This window comes from Charadrius vociferus, unplaced genomic scaffold (assembly GCF_000708025.1).
Source record: "Charadrius vociferus isolate BGI_N301 unplaced genomic scaffold, ASM70802v2 scaffold873, whole genome shotgun sequence".
Taxonomy (NCBI): domain Eukaryota; kingdom Metazoa; phylum Chordata; class Aves; order Charadriiformes; family Charadriidae; genus Charadrius; species Charadrius vociferus.
The window spans coordinates 37,710-55,383 of NW_009647698.1; the positions used below are offsets into that span (position 1 = coordinate 37,710).

The 17,674-nt window shown below is 40.2% G+C and overlaps 1 protein-coding gene across 1 annotated transcript in view; it reads left to right on the forward strand.

Moving 5' to 3' along the window:
• The window catches only part of SLC1A2 (solute carrier family 1 (glial high affinity glutamate transporter), member 2), a 31,796-nt gene extending 14,122 nt beyond the window's left edge, over positions 1 to 17,674 (forward strand). The window contains exons 7-10 of the mRNA XM_009881498.1: positions 2,157 to 2,351; positions 7,748 to 7,882; positions 13,899 to 14,130; positions 17,603 to 17,674. Of these exons, the coding sequence (XP_009879800.1) occupies positions 2,157 to 2,351; positions 7,748 to 7,882; positions 13,899 to 14,130; positions 17,603 to 17,674 (634 nt within the window). The remainder of the gene's footprint in view (positions 1 to 2,156; positions 2,352 to 7,747; positions 7,883 to 13,898; positions 14,131 to 17,602) is intronic.

The window sequence follows — 17,674 nt, forward strand, 5'->3', positions numbered from 1 at the left end:
GTGACCACATGACTAACAATCACTGTTATATGGTCTAATCTGGTACCTCCGGAAGTTGCAGATGCTTCCTATTCAGGGAGCTATTAAAGCTCTTCGGCCACGCTGAGGAACCATGGAAGGCATCTACATATTGTGCTCTTCTGATAAAGAAACCCTGTCTCCATGGCCTGCCCACCTGTCCTTGCTCATGGTGGCAGAACTGAAGGGGGAAGATATTTGCATAAGTTGCTGCCTGCTGAGCCCACTGGGGTTCATTGCAACAATGGTAGTCCATGGCTGGTACACACCTTGTGCCAATGATCTGTTTTGTCAAAGTAAAGGTAAGGTGGGAGTTGTATTTCTGATGAAAAAGAACCATTTCTGACTGAGTTTCGATGTGTATAAGTGAACTATATTTTGTATTGTATTTTTCTTTCAGTAAGATATAGGAATATTTTCGCTATAGGAGATAAAGTGATCCTGGAACTGACTTGAAAACTGACTAGTAGTTATTGGTTAATTACTCACTAGATATATTCTGCTGTCTGGTATAAATATAACTGCTAGAGTAAATTACAAGAGAATATACTACATTGTTTTACAAAGTATTAATTGTCTCTGATTTGGCTAAACTTACAGAATATTAAGCATTTGATTACCTTTGATTAAAAACACAGTAAAATATACAATTATATTTGTAAAGATGCTAGAACATCAACATCTGTTAAAAAAATCACTTTTGTGAAGAAAGAATGGTACAGTCATTTGAGTGCAAGGTGGGAATATAAAAGCTCATATCTTCTAACTCATGTTTCCATAGATATGGAACAAGAGGAGTCATTTAGGAAGTAACTCAGGCATCTGCCAATCCAGAAAGTTTTTCCATGCAAGATAGGTCAGCCTCATGTGCTTGTTCCAGATAACTTAGGACTTTTTTAATGAAACTACATGTTTATAGTTAGGTATCTCAATCATTCCTTAATCTCACTTTTCCATGGTTTAATTATCTGTAAAATGGAAAGATTACTTTTTTGTATCTGATAGCATCTCTGTGGTAGTGGATAAATGAATGAGTTGGAAAGGCCCTGAAGTTGCAAAGCACTAGCAACACTACACTGCAAGTATTTCTCTGAGAAAATTTGGCAAGTCTAGTCCTTTACTCTTCAATGAGAAAATTAGCGTTTTTGTAGGAGCAATGACACCAGAATTAGTGGGGTACAATAGTGAAGACCTTTGAGAAATTCTGCAAACTCAGTTGAAGAAAGGCAAACAAACCACGACAGATGTGCTCCAGCTGCTTCTGTATGAAACACCAGTTAAAAGGAACTTCCCCATGTCAGCTTTTTTTTTCAGAACAGCTTCTCAGGTAACAACCAGCTTCATTTACTGGTGGACTTGACCTCAGAGATAACACAGAAAAGTAAGGAACCAAAACATGTTCCTGTGTTGGGTGTCATGCTTGTTGCAGCAAGTCCTTTGCCTGAGGCAGGCAGACCTGCTAGGCAAGGGAAGAAGTAGAAGATATTTGCATCTACAGGGAAAAAGAGTATGTTCTGTTTTCAGAAGTATTTTTTGATGAAGGTGTTTTATTTTGATCAAATGAATGTAATAGCCTGAACTATTCCCACAGAGACAAGTCACTGTGGATCTGTGCTGTTCCCCTCTTGCAGCCATCTTTTGCATCTTTTCCTATCCTCCAGCTGTGTTTCATGTCCTTTCCTGTCCTCCAGTATATGGGAATTCCATGGGTTGTATCTTTTTGCCTGGCTTTTTCATTCCGTAATGCAACGCTGATTTCTCCATTCAAAGCAAATTCACAGTCAAAGAAATTTAGGATTTGGCTCTACATTCATAGTTTCTGTCCATCAGAAAACATCTGGAACTTGTCTTTTTGAACCAAATGCAAGAAATAATTCACAGATGAGTCTGAAAAAAATCATCTCCACTCTCTCAAGCACTCATCCCTACTTCAAGTCATGTTCATGTCTTAGCCTCAGTCCCACCTGCAGCTAAATGTAGGCTTAATTTAAAAATTGGCTAAAAAAGGCTTGAATCACAGCAGAAAGTGGAAGTAGAAAATGTAAACAATGATAGCAGAATTTCTGACTTTACTTCCTTATGTGTATGTGTTATATTGTAGTTACATCTTCTCTATGTTTTTGCTTTCTCTCCTTCAGTGCTGGAACATTACCTGTCACATTCCGGTGTCTTGAAGAAAATCTAGGCATTGATAAGCGTGTAACAAGGTTCGTTCTTCCTGTTGGAGCAACTATTAACATGGATGGAACTGCCCTTTATGAAGCTGTGGCTGCCATCTTCATAGCACAGATGAATGGAATTGAGCTGGATGGAGGCCAGATAGTTACTGTGAGGTCAGTACTGTAAGCTTTGTTTCTGCTGACTGTAAAATGTGAAACTTTGTGTTGGATGTTTTCTCAGTAGCTGTAGGATTCACTGTGAAATCCATGGATTTCTAATAATGATATGGAAATGAGTGTCATATACATAGGTCCTGGCTCTCTGGTGGCATGTGTTCTATCATTTGCAGCCTTAGTGCATGCTGGTGGTGTTTTACACAATTTTGCAGTTGACAATACAGTGTGAAATACAGCATTCTCTGTCCAATCCAATGCCTTTTTCAGTATAGAGGGATGATACAAGTGATATATGGGGCATTAACTTTCTAGAATGTGTCTATTTGTATACACTGGATGAAAAAAGTGTGCCTAAAAATGTATCCACATATTTATGTTTGCCTGTACTTTTTCTGTGGCTTTGGTGAACAAAATGGACTGAGAATAGACCTGCCTGAGGGTGACTTTGCCTGCAGCATGGTCTGGATACTCCCAGACTTTTTATCTCTAACCCAGCAAATATTAGCTCTAGTCTTTTCATATCAAATTCTCCTATCTAGGACTAAGATAAATATCTGGAAGGACAAAAGGAAGTACCCGTTAAAAATGGATAAGAGTGATTGAAGCCTGTTTACTGTAATGGAGTTTGAAGACTTATTAGATAGGGTGACTAATAAAAAACAATGGCAAAGTTATGACTGCTGCACCTAAGTTAATTTACAATGGAAAACTTATGAAGACACCAGGCCTAATATTTTGAATAGTTAAAATGGAAACCACAAGTGAAGGCTGCCAAATTTGCCTTCTTCCTGTGGTTTTCACCCACCCACCTTTCTTTTAATAAATCCTTTTAACACTGAAGAAACCCCTGCAGAGTGATGTTTGTGTTTATTGCCCAGCTATATTAGTTCCACATTTTCCATTTCTTTACTCCTGCCCCAACCCTTGAATAGTAAAGCCAAGGTTTCGAAAAGGTTCAGGGCTCCTTCTAATGAAGGCAGATGCTAGACTTGCATGCTGCATATTTGTTGCTAAGACTGAAACCAGTCATTTCAGAGATGCCATGTATTAAACTAAATTAAAACCATGGAAATTGAAGTCAGGAATCAGCTGTTGTCCAAGAGATTTAGTAAACTTGAACCCGAGTTACTTCTCCTCCTCTGAAGGACTGACCCATTAGTTCTTCCTGATCTCACCTTTTCAAGGCTGGTGTAGCAAGCTTTGTGAGTCATATTTACTAAACAGGCAGCAACTTTGGGCTATCTGTAAGAAAACCATTAGTTCTCCTCCTCATGCAGTATAGCATTTTTGAAGGCTGCAGGCTTTTTAGGAAGGACAATCTCTGTTAAAGGCTAGAGGCTCTTTAGGATGAACACGCAGGGGAGACAAGGAGGAGGTGTTGTCCTTTGTGTCAATAACCAGCTGGAGTGCATGGACCTCTGCCTGGGGATGCATGAGGACGTCATTGAGAGCTTATGGGTCAGGATTAAAGGGAGGGCAAGGACAGGTGACATTACAGTGGGGGTCTGCTACAGACCACCTGACCAGGAAGACTGAGTGGATGAGGCCCTCTATAGACAGGAGCAGCCTCATGTTCACAAGCCTTGGTCCTCATGGGGAACTTCAACCACCCCGATATCTGTTGGAGGGACAACACAGCAGGGCATAAGCAATCCAGGAGGTTCCTGGAATGCATCAGTGATAACTTCCTTCTCCAAGTGATTAGAGGAGCCAACGAGGAGGGGTGCCACACTAAACCTTGTTCTCACCAACAAGGAGGGGCTGGTGGGGAATGTGAAGCTCAAGAGCAGCCTTGGCTGCAGTGACCATGAGAAGGTGGAGTTCAGGATCCTTAGGGCAGCGAGGAGGGCGCACAGTAAGCTCGCTACCCTGGACTTTGGGACAGGCTGCCCAGAGAGATTGTGGAGTCTCCCACACTGGAAACATTCAAAACCTACCTGGACACTGTCCTGTGCAACCTGCTGTAGGTGACCCTGCTCTGGCAGGCGGGTTGGACTAGATCATCTCCAGAGGTCCCTTCAAACCCTGACCATTCTGTGACTTCAGGAAAGCAGACTTTGGCCTCTTCAGGGATCTGCTTGGTAGAGTGCTGTGGGATAAAGCCCTGGAGGGAAGAGGCCCAAGAAAGCTGGTTAACATTCACAGATCACCTCCAGGCTCAGGAGCGAGCCATGGATCCCAACAAAGAAGAAGTCAGGCAAAAACGCCAGGAGGCCTGCATGGATGAACAAGGAGCTCCTTGAGAAACTCAAACTCGAAAAGGAAGCCTGCAGAGGATGGAAGCAAGGACAGGTAGCCTGGGAGGAATACAGAGAAGTTTTCCCAGCAGTCAGGGATCAGATTAGGAAAGCTAAAGCCCAGATAGAGTTAAATCTGTCGAGGGACATCAAGGGCAACTAGAAAAGCTTCTACAGGTAGGTCAGTGATAAAAGGAAGACTTGAGGAAATGTGGGACCTCTCCAGAAAGAAACGAGAGACCTGGCTACCTGGGTCATGGAGAAAGCTGAGGTACTCAAAGACTTTTTTGCCTCGGTCTTCACCAGTAAGGGCTCTAGCCACACTGCCCAAGTTACAGAAGGCAAAGGCAGGGACCAGGAGAATGAGGTACCGCCCACTGTAGGAAAAGGCCAGGTTTGAAACCATCTGAGGAACCTGAAGGTGCACAAATCCATAGGACCTGCTGGGATACATCCATGGGTCCTGAGGGAACTGGCGGATAAAGTTGCTAAACCACTAGCCAACCCCCATTTTTAAAGAAGGAAAAAAGGAAGACCCGAGGAACTACAGGCCAGTCAGTGTCACTGCTGTGACTGGCATGATCATGGACTAGATCTTCCTGGAAACTATGCTAAGACACATGCAAAATAAGGAGGTGACAGGGAATATGGCTTCACTAAAGGCATATTGTGTCTGGCAAATTTGGTTGCCCTCTACGACAGGGTTACAGCATTGGTGGATACAGGAAGAGCAACTGACACAATTTACCTGAACTTGTGCAAAGAATTTGACACCATCCCACACAACATCCTTGTCTCTAAATTGGAGAGACATGTATTTAATGGATGGACCACTCAGTGGATAAGGAATTGGCTGGTCGGACTCAAAGAATTGTGGTCAACGGGTCAATGTCCAAGTGGCATGCAGTGATGAGTGGCGTTCCTCAGGGGGCGGGAACCAGTGCTGTTTAACATCTTTGCTGGCAACATGGACAGTGGGATTAAGTGCACCCTCAGCAAGTTTGCTGACAACACCAAGCTGTGTGGAGCAGTCGAAATTCTGGAGGGGAGGGATACCACCCAGAGGGACCTGGACAGGCTTGAGAGGTGGGCGCATGCAAACCTCATGAAGTTCACCAAGGCCAAATGCAGGTCCTGCATGTAAGTCAGGGCAATTCCAAGCACAGATACAGGCTGGGCAGAGAGTGGATTGAGAGCAGCCCTGAGGAGAAGGAAATGGGGGTGTTGGTTGATGAGAAGCTCAACATGAGCTGTCAATGTGCACTTCCAGCCCAGAAAGCCAACTGCATTTTGGGCTGCATCAGAAGAAGTGTGGCCAGCAGGTCACAGGAGGTGATTCTGCCCCTCTACTCCGCTGTTGTGAGTCCCCACCTGGAGTGCTGTGTCCAGCTCTGGGCCATGAAGATGATCAGAGGGCTGGAGCACATCTCCTGTGACAACAGGCTGAGAGAGTTCGGGTTGTTCAGCCTGGAGAAGAGAAGGCTCCAGGGAGACCTTATACTAGCCTTCCAGGCACCTACAGGAAAGATAGAGAGGGAATCTTAATCAGGGAGTATAGTGATAGGATGAGAGGAAGTGGTTTTAAACTAGAAGAGGTTAGATTTAGATTAGACATTAGGAAGAGATTCTTTACTGTGAGGGCAGTGAGACACTGGAACAGGTTGCCCAGGGAAGCTGTGGATGGTCCATCCCTGCAAGTGTTCAAGGCCAGGTTGGATGGGGCTTTGAGCAACCTAGTCTAGGGGGAGATATCCCTGCCCATGGCAGGGGGGTTAAAAAGTGATGATCTTTAAGGTCCCTTCTAACCCAAATCGTTCTATGATTCTATGATTTTTGCTTCAACAATGTGACAAGAACTATCTCTTGAGGTGGCAATACAAATGAATGAAAGTTTATTAGGTTTTGTCTGTCAAATCCAGTTTGCAATACTAAGGATATTCAAATGACCCAGACATAAACTCACCAAGACTTAATTAGCTTTTGACCAGCCCAAGTTACTTCATATTGATCGTGTAGTTCCTCTGATTTCCTGTATTCTTTTGGAGACGGTGATTTTAGAAATGGTAGCTAAGCCAGACTGTTTAGACGTGAATAGCGCTGGCTTCATGCCCCTCCAGCCCTGTAAGGGCTGCTGTGGGAAGGTTGGCAGGAGCGTTTCCTCACAGAGCTTGGAAGCAATCACTTACCAGTTCAGGCTGGAGGTGCCTGAGGAGTTGGCAGCATGTGCAGAGCCTGATGGCAGAGCAGAGCATCCTACCTGCATACCTGCTGGACCTATCTGGGTGTTTCGTAGGCCAGGTTGCACTCTAACCCAGACACCTGACGAAAACACTGCAACTTGGATTGTTTGGGTCAGACCCGGCCATCTGCCAGCTCTAAATCAGGCTAACATCCTCACAGATTAGTTCTGTGGTTAACGGCCAAGGATTTCCTCCACAGATACCTTTTTCTCCTACTTCTGTTTTGGAAGCGCTTCCAGATTTTCTGGGTACACCCACAGAAATAGAACAATGTTTCTCATCACTCTACTGGTCTTCATCAGAAAACGAGAGACAAAAACAAAGACAGGTTTGGATTTATGAAACAATCAGATGAATTTTGCTTTTTCATCTAGGTGATTTGTAACTAGGCTTGGTACACCTCTAGCTTGTACTTTGGGAGTTTTGGATACCAAGACTTTTACTCTTCTGTAGCTGATAATAACCAGTTTCTCGCAGCCATTACCTCACAATTCAGTCTTCAAGTAGCATAAATAAACAGAAATGAATCACCCTAAAAATTCAGCTTGTAGCCACCAAACTTCAGCAAGTCTGGATGATCAAAACTCAGGATTTAAAACCCTAAATATGTTGTTAGCGTTCAGAAAACAACACCAGGCCAAATATTTCAATGTCATAACCAACTTACAGACCAACTCTTAGACAACTCTCTTAACAAACTCTCAGAACAAACCCCGTAGATCTGGCCTCTCCTAATAAATATTTTTGGAAAAACACAAGCATGAAAGCTATGGCCTGAGCTTACCATGATTTATCATATAGTCAATTTTCTGGGAAGAACTCATTAAAAATAAGACCTTTCTAACAGTCACATGAGTATGCAATGAAAATGTATGTTACTCTTCCTGCTACCATCATTTGATTTTTGTTTTTGCAGTTTGACCGCCACCCTTGCAAGTGTTGGAGCTGCCAGTATTCCCAGCGCGGGACTTGTCACTATGCTTCTGATCCTTACTGCAGTGGGTCTCCCTACCCAGGACATCAGTTTGCTTGTTGCTGTTGACTGGCTTTTGTAAGTTGTGCTGACTCCAGTGCTCAGTGCAGAAAAAGTAGTGAAGTAATACTTGTCCATAGTGCTTTTCAGCTGTTGATCTTAAAGAACTGTAAGACCCTCCTCTGCAGATGAAGCAGAGGAGGAAATAGGTTATTTGATGAAGTAGGAGACACTGAAAGCAGCTTCTCAGCTGGTAGAAACTGTTATAGAGCTACTGAAGTAATTCGCTATGAGCCAAGGATCTTCTTGTAAGGCCCTTGGGCTCACACTCATATATTTTCCTTCCTAATGATGCCTTTCCATCACAGACATAGCTCAAGAGCAGTTTTCTGATCTTTGCTTTCATATTTCTGTTTCTTACAGTTCTGATCTAAAATTAAGGATGAATGAATACGCAAGTTCCATCAGGATGTTGTCAGAAAGTTACAGGGTGATTTGGGCATTTGTAGTATCAAATGTACTATGCTCGTAGTGGGGAAAGTCTGTTGGTTTTGTACATAAGAAAGTGTAATACTTTTAAGAAAGAAACTGTTCTAGAGCAGGATATAAACCAAAGATAAATAAGAAAGCAGACTGAAAGAGAGAGGGTCATTCCCTAGTTTGATTTTACTGCCAGATCCCTCAAACTGGAAAGAATGACTTTCATTTTTGAGGACTTGAGATCAAAGTCCTTCAGTGCCATTGTGTGTCCTCCAAAAAGAAATAGCTAACCCACAGATATTTTTCTAAGGCTTTTATTCTTCAACATTTGAATACAGAAGCTGTAAATATAGACAGAACATATGCCAAGGCACATCCTTTCTCATATTGTCATTTGACAATGTGGATACCTTTCTGTCGCCTGCGCAGAGCTGACAGGGACTCAGTAGTCCTCTAAGTTGTATTGGCCTCTAGAGGCTTTTATATTGTCTTGTATAGCTGCAACATAGTATATTCTGGTGCACAGCCATCTCTCCCCTATTATTCTTCTATGCAGTAAAGTTGTCTGTTTCTGTTGTGCCAGCCGTGGTGCCTGGAATGAGAGATGTAAGTACCACTCTGGACTATTTGTGCATTTCCTCCTGCACTAGCAGCCTCAGCTGCCCGCTTGTGGTAGCTTTCAGTCCCCGATGCACTCCTAAAATTATGCAAGAAGGAATAGCCGAGTTGAGAAACTGTCATTATATTTTGGCTTATTGAGAAGAATTCAAGAACTTGGTCAATCCTCTGATATGCATTTTGGATCTACTGCTATACTCTCTGTTATTACCTATCTTGTTACTAAGAGTTGTGAAGAATAACACACAGCTCCAATTTCTGCTTCAGGGAAAAATGAAAGAGGAATTTACGGCTTGGGAAGGCAAAGGGAAAAGATGACGTACATATTTTATATATAACTGAATATCGTGATTTCATGACTCAGAATGGTGAAACAAGGAAAGGTTCAGCAGTCAGAGTACAGCTGGCATAAGGGAAAATGTGATATTCTGTGGGTTTATTATATTTATGAGGTCATGGTTGAAAACAGGAAAGCAGCATAGGAATCTGCAGCTGGGAGGAGAAGAGCAAAAGAGAGGCGCATACTCATTTTAAATATGTGTTTTTGCTGGCTGTCAAAGTAAGGCAAATAGGTAGGTTTCTGCAGCTGGTAGGAGGATGTGCAAAAGGAGCCCATGGATTGTTTGGATTTTTTTAGGAAAATGTCATTTAAAAATACTCCTGTGGACTGAGAAGCTCTGCCCACACTAGCAAATCTCAGAGCTCTAAGTTTACTAGCAGTTCTGATCCACTAGTAGGTGTTGCATTTCAGGCTTGGCTTCAGCAACATTGTTACCGCTGGCTCATCCAACCCTGCTTAGGAAATAAAACCATCTGTACTGTGGAGCTGTAGCAGTGATAAATATAAGTATAGGAAGGATAGTACTTCTGAAAGAATTATTTCAAGGTGTCTTTCCAAAATAAATGCCAGGCAAAAGAACCTTTCAGCACAAATGGTTGGGTTTGGATCCTTCTGGCTTAACAATCAACAGTGCAATTGCAGCATGATTCAGAATTGAAAGGTAGAGGGAAAAGGGAAAAGAGATAAAAAAGGAGTTGAAAAGCTCTATGTCATGCCAGTAGTGCTGTGAAGTTAAGACAAAGTTTGTTGGTGAAAGTATTATGCTAATTAACGTATGTTAACAGCTAATAGCTTTATTTTCCATCTTCCAGTGGTTGTGTTGTGGTAGCCACGATGATCTAATAAGATATGGAAAACAATGCTGCTGACATTGCTGACGTTAAGAAAAGGCACACAAGCCAACTTTTGAGCAAGCTTTTGGGCACACAAACCAGACCTAAAGAATACCTGAAACGAAAGTTCATAAAAAGATACTTTCTTTACTTAGAAACATTGTCTTCTTCCATTTCTTTAGATCATCCAATAATGTTACAGCAGTATTTCTGATAGAATGTAGAAGAGAAAGTTAATAAAATATTTAAGACCCAATTCTACTACTTTTCTGGAACCAGTGTGTAATTGCAACCAGCCATGTAGAAATATTTGGAATAGATCTTTTATAACATTTCAATTCCAGAAAATGAAAGCTTTAAAAAAAAGTCTTACTCTCTGAGTTTTTCAATATTTCTGGTGAAAGAAAGTATCAGAACATCAATTGATTTTACAGTACTCCCATCATCTGAAATTGTGGTCTTACCAGTTTTGCACAATTTGGTGATGCCGTAACACAAAGCTGACTTTCGATTGTCCTTAAACTTGGCACTCTCTCCTTCAAATTGGAGCCAAGAGGTTTCTATATCGATTTCTTCTCAAGCCTCTCCAATACCTAGAGATTAGGTTGTTCAACCTTCCCCCCTCCCATGCATACATACACAGTGTGAGCTCTTTCGTCAGGGAAGTTTCCCAAGATTTCATAACTCTCATAGCTTCTCAGTTTAAAACTAAGCACAACATGGCAGTGACATTTAATAGGACAGTAATTATATGCCAACAGCTGGAATAAAGCCAGCTCCTTTTGCTCTAGCCAGAAGCTGGCTACTTTCCAGATGTGAGACTGACAAACTTAGCAAATATCACAGCACAACCTTCACATACAGTGGTATTTTGCAGTGAAGAGAGAGGAATTAGAGAAAATGGGCTTGGATGACTGATCTGGTATTTAAACCTTCATTCAGTAACTCAGAAAAAGATTGCTGACTCTGTTCCTTGGCTTAGAACTAAATTCAGAACATTCAGACCCCATTGATGTCTGGATAGGGCCTCATATAAATCCAGTTAAGCTATAGAAAACAGGACATCTTTCCTGTAATGACAGAGAGGTAAGGCAAGTTAAACATGTCACCTGGTCTTTGACTGAGCAGGTGTGCTAAGATTTTAATCTCCTTTCTAAAACTTAGTAAGGTTGATATACCAGGTTTTCAAGCTTTTGGGAACAGAAGTAACTTTTTTGCATACTAGCATGCTATATAGGTACTATGACATTAATAACATGGGGGCTTGATACAGTTCTACTCATTTCTGTTCCTTTCATCTATATTGTTAAGCTTCCAGTTCTTCTGATTTAGGCCAATTTGAGGAAATTAGACGTTAAACCTTATGAGGATTTAAAGAATTACTTCCCAGTTATTCCAAAGCCCATTCTTACTAGACGTTGAGTTGGCTTTTGAGAGAGAACTTTGACTTTCAGGCCCATTATTCCTCTCAGAAGCTGTTATGGACAACGCAGAAGTAGCTGTGTTGGGGCAAGTAATTTACTAGACTTCAACTTTCCTATATTGATTTTGTTTACATCATTTCAGCATAGCTGGAATTAATTGGTTGGTTGTTTTTAACAAAAGAGTAAGTACAGTGTTCTTGTCATCTTTGTTCTTCTTAGGGTGTTCTTTGGTCCAAATGAGATCAGTGGCCCTTTGCTGTTGATTCCTGACAGCGGAAACTTTGTCCTTTCTGTTGTAAAGGAACTTGTTTACTTCTGTTCACACAGTATAGCATGTTCTGCAGCAGTGTGCAGTTTGTATTGCTGAATCTCTTGGCTAGTAGAACATGTATATGGGCTGGAGCATCTCCTCCAATGACCCTTTCAGAATTAGAATTGTGCCTCAATTAGGTTTATGCATTCTCTCCACTTTGTTTTTTTTGCCTCCTATACTATCGTTCCATCATCTGGCATCAGTGAATCCCTTCAAAATTAAATACCACTCATACAAAAAAAAATTAAGCAGATATTCTTTTTGCGGAGCTATATTGTCAGGTTCAGTGTATTTGATGGTCTTAATTAAAATATACCGAAATAGTGAATTTCTGAATTTACTGAAATACTGAATTACACTTAGAAAGTCATATTTTCCTATTCTGCCACTCTGACCAGGTTTAAAACACTCTTCACAGGCATGGGATGAGAACTTTGTAAAGTGTTTCATTTGTGTGAATCAAAACTGGAAGGATGTTTTCCTCCTATGGGTTATTGGTTTGTTTGGTTTTCAGGGGGATTATTGGAGGGGTTTTTTTTCCTTCTGGGTATTCTTTTGATGACAAAAAAAAATAAATGGACTGCTTCAACTAAGATATGACACCACAAACTCCAAATATGTAAGCATAATGTAGAGAGGGAGAGGAGAAACTTGAAAGGGAATACAGTTCCACAGCTGGGAAAGGCAGATTTACAGATCTTTCTTTAGAACAAAGATATTAAAAAGGCCTCAAAAGTTTGTGTGGCCATGAAAAGGCATATGTAATGAATGTTTATCAGTTTGGAGTTCATATATATATATATATATATATTTAGGGGTTTTTTTCCTCAGTGTTCTACAGGAAAAGGAGATGTCACACAAATCTAGAAATACTAGAAAGGGTGTTTTCAAATTAATCAAATGAGGTCTTACATGCTGGCTTTTCAGTCCCTTGGCAAATGTCCACACTGTTCAACCTGCCCATTTTGTACAAATGAGTCTTCATGGATATACCTCTGAGAATTAATCAGTGTAATCGCTTCTCTGACCTAATTGACAAAGCTAGACTCGGTTGCTGCAGTAGCTTTAAATTGAAACCCTTGGTCAGAAGGTTTTTAGGAGTCTTCTGTTTAGTTCAGGTATGAAGAGACCAATTAGATTGTAAATGATTTCAATATGTGTAATACAGGCTACCTGCAGTAGTTAAGATAGCAGGAGCCCATAGACCTGCAGTGCTCTATAGGACCATCTCCCATTTTTGCAGAATATTGGGCAGGTTTGGGGCAGAATTCTGAAATCAGGGAAAATCCACAACCATGAGTTCACTGCTGACTGATCCTTTCCAGGAAGTGCCAAAAAACATGTTTCTTTTTAATGAAGCATGTAAGCTTCTGTTGGCAACCTCCTACAAGAGGAGCACTCATTGCTGAAGTGCTGTCACAGGCTCATCCTTTGGTAGTCCATGACCTATATTTGGTTGGCTCATTTGGTTGGCTCTGGTATACAGCAGTGTGAGTGGGCATGCTGCCATGCTAACAGATGACCATCTGTAAAGATGGTGCCAGGAGAGGAGCTTCAATGACCTGAGCCTTATGGAGATATTTCAGGCATTTTTTTCCCCATAGTTTGCTCACTGAGAATAAAGGGGGAGGATATTTGTTAATCCATCCCAAAAATTAGAGCATTTCATCAGATCCAAAATCCTTCTCTCTGGCTGCATTAAGTTCAGCGCTCTGATAAATTCAGATTAAACAAAGGGCAATGATATGAGCCTAGCACCCTGACATTGAAACCTCCAGCTCCAGAAGCAGGCACTGGGGAGATCTCAGTCAAGCGCAGCTCTGCATTTTGGCTGTCTCTAGCGCAAGTTCTTTGCCAAAATCCATGAGTATGAGCAGCTGGGACATGAGAGTTTTCCTCCCTTCCTGAACAAGTACCCTGGGAAAGCAAGCTTTTTCATTTTACCTTAAAGCTCATATCTTTCTGTTCTAAAGATACCTTAAACTTTCTGAAATAAACGCAATAACTGTAACATTAACAGGGCTGCCACGCCCTACTTTTTCTTGCTCTCATGATATTCAGCCTCTTCCTTTTGCTTCTTTTATAGGGACCGGATGAGAACGTCAGTCAATGTAGTGGGGGATTCTTTTGGTGCTGGCATTGTCTACCACCTTTCCAAGGCAGAACTTGACACCATTGATTCCCATCATAAAGGGCATGAAGACATTGAAATGATCAAGACTCAGTCAGTCTATGACGACATGAAAAATCATAGGGAAAACAACTCAAACCAATGTGTTTTTGCAGCTCACAACTCAGTCATAGTAGATGAGTGCAAGGTACCTTTCACATTTATGGATATTGAGACATGTATATAGTACTGCATGCTTTATTTTTTCTTATTTTTTAACCTGCATGTATTTTTCAAATCGTTCTGCAAATAACAATGTGACAAAAAGGTCCATGAACCCCAGACATTTTGAATGAGTTCAAGCAGTTCAAAAGATGTTTTTTTGCACTCTTCTTAAAAGTTGTCATTTGAGGGGGAAAAAATCATGTGCATTGTTTACATATCAAAAGGCAAGATGTGGTATATTATGGAATATGCCAAGACGCAGAAAATATGGCATCACCTTCTATGGATATTTACTTAATTTCCTATGGCAACAGAGAACTTAATTGCCAACCCAAATGAAGGATAGCTGCAATTCAGATACAGGTGTTGTCATTTGCTGACTGCCTTCCATGATGTGCTGTTCAGAGATGGACATGTTGAATGCACTTTAGCATCAGAATGCTTATGCACTCATACAGCATGCTTATGCTTTGTTTCCGTCATCGTTCCTGAGTCATTAAGGCACAAACATCATATTCTGTCTCTAATCCTTGCTGTAACTAACATGGATTGTTAATAATAATACTTATGTCTTGATCAGAGCAAAGTGAGCTTGAGAAACCCCACCAGTTGAATGAGAAACCAGTTGGGAAGGTTAGTGGTTAAATGTTTACTAAGCACCCACCGCTAGGATGGGGCAGTTTAAAATCAAGAGTTTTTGAAAAGGAGGAGAGAGTGAAACAAGTTGGAACTTTTCATTTCTTAGTCTTTTTTTATTTATTAATACTCTGATTGGATCTTGTACACTCTTTGACACAGTGAATTTGCCAGTGAGCCTACCTTAGCTATTTATCCAAACAGATTCTCTTGCATCCTCCAGTTGCCACAACTGAGCCAGTATCTAACTGTGAATACCTACACTAAGTCCATTAGCAGATCACCATATATATTGGAAATATGAGTCCTGTTCTGTCATTTCCAGCCTGGCTGGATTTGTTCTTTAGAATATATTTTTTTCCAATGCTTACTTGTAGATAATGTCAGGCCAAACCTGAATTTTCAGGGGAAAAAGTAATACTGAATTCAGGAAAGAAAAAACTTTCATCTTCTCCTCAATTTTTCCCTGAATCTTCCAAGTTTTAATAAAATGATTTTTTTTAAAATGAAAACAAACATTTTGTTCTGATATGGCTCTCCCCTTCCTCTTCTAACCCACTCTTTTTCCATGAGAAAAAATAAAGAAAAAAAATTTAAAATTGTAAGAGACTACATGCTTATACAAAATGAAAAATTGTCATTAATTTATATTTCTCAAAAAAGTAAAGGACATAGAAGAGATAAAAATTTGAAAGAAAAAAAGAAGCTCTCTGAATCGAAAGAACTCATTTGATAAAATATTTTTTTCATTAAAAATAAGCACATGCACATACACACACGCACACACACTTTGGTTAACATCTTTTGGAACTTTTGGAAAACTGTTTTTCAGTGAAATAGGCTATGCTAATTTCAGGGGGTTCAAGACAAATTCAGCTACCATATATCAGCCTGAATCATGGTCATGGAACTGAATACTGATAATTTTATCTGCTTCCAGTCTTTCAGATTTGCACAGAGATCCAAGTCAAGCTAGAAAGCCCGTTGATGGAATACTTGCCACACTTTCTCTTCTTGTTCAGTTTCTCTTACCATTTCCCTCAGTTGAGGCATCAGCTTACCTCAAAACCATGGATTAATATCATCCTAATCGCACACTCTAATTAGAATTTAGGACCAGTGATTTATAAGCTAGAAGTGTTTGTCCTTTTTCATTGTTTTAGGATTGCTCTGCTTGTGATCTCATTTTGCACTTTTAAACTCGTGAAAAGAGCCAGGGTTTACTGTATTGAGCACAAGACTGACTTTGAGCAGTCACTTGTCTTGTCCATGCGTCTGTCTGCAAGCTGCCAAAAGGATGTGATGTTACAGTCTACTTTATAAGCTATGAATATATGCTGACATTTGCAAAGCGTTTGGATTGTTTTGAAGTGGTCTACAGCTCCCAAGTGTTAGAGTAGCAAAAGCAACAGAATGAAAGATTTGGGACTTCAAAGCAGCCAGATGTTAAATCTGAAGAGACATCTCTTCATCCTGTCAAATGCACTGGTGGGTTGAAAAGCTCACTGCAACTCTGGTCAGAATTTGAAAAAGCTAATCTACTAGTGTGTCCTTTCTATTTACTTTCTGTAATATATTCCATGTATAACGTTGGTAGTTTATAATTTTGCATGGTCAGTGTATACTTTTAATAAGTAGTTTACCTTTATATGGGAGTAGAGTGGTTGTTGTGGCACAATATTTTTGTATTTTTTTATTATCATATTTCACATGACTCTATGTGATTTTCATTTCTGACTAAGCTGTTCATTCCTGTATTTGCATGTTTCCCCCTTTCAATTATCTAAGAAAAAACTTTACTTTGTTTCAAATATCAGTGCATTGTGTCATGTTTCCATGTCCCAATGCCTCCATGCATCCAGTTTATCCAGCATGGGGAATTTCAGCTCTGTCTTTTAAGTTTTCATTTGAAGCTGAGGATATTAACTTACAAGGTAAGTTAGGAAAGTGAACAATCCATTTAGAATTAAGTGAAAGGTTTTCTAACAATTATAAAAACTAGATCACTTTTGTAAAGTTAAATTGATATTTTACCTTAAAATTTTGTAAGTCATTTGGCTGGACCTATCTTTCTTGAAGCACGGGTTTATTTGTAGTGATTTTTGGGATGCAGTGTACTGGCTGGTGTTTAATGTGAGTTGCCAGATCACTGTAGGTCTTTTACCATACTTAAAACCTAAAAATTTTAGCATATAACTTTACAGCAAGAGTGATGTTTTGCTGAACTTTGTGTGAGACAAACATAGCATTACTATGAATTTTTGGTTTGACTGTAGTCAAAATCTTTCACTACATTGTTATAAATAGTGGCATGATGAACAATACTTTCACAGCATATCTTTTCCTCCGTTTCTTTAAAGGTAGTGTAATTGTAGGTGAGTGTATAGATACACATCTATGATTATTCTGGCCTTGCATATTTTTCATGACCTTGCATCAGCTATCCAGCTCAGGAATTCCACTGAAAAAACATGACTTTCCGCATTAAAAAAAAAATCTGTTTTTGAAATAATCTAGAGAAATCTGTAGGAGATAGAAAGGAGTAGAATCTGAAATATTTATTAAAAAACCCTACAGCAAAGGCTAAGAAAATATGGAATTTTTTTTCTACTGCTAATGTTTTCTAGTCAGTCTAATAAGTGAACAAGAGTCTCACTATTTGGGAGTGTTGTGAATTCTGAATAAATACATTTTGCATGTATAATAAGACACGGTGTATGTAATTCCTGTAAATATCATGATCTTCCATGTAAAACTCATGGATTTTTGGTCAAAGTGCCTTGGCCTTTAAGTTGGTTGTTGATGATAATTACTTGCAGGTAACACTGGCAACCAATGGCAAATCTGCAGACTTCAGTGTTGTTGAAGAGCCTTGGAAACGTGAAAACTAA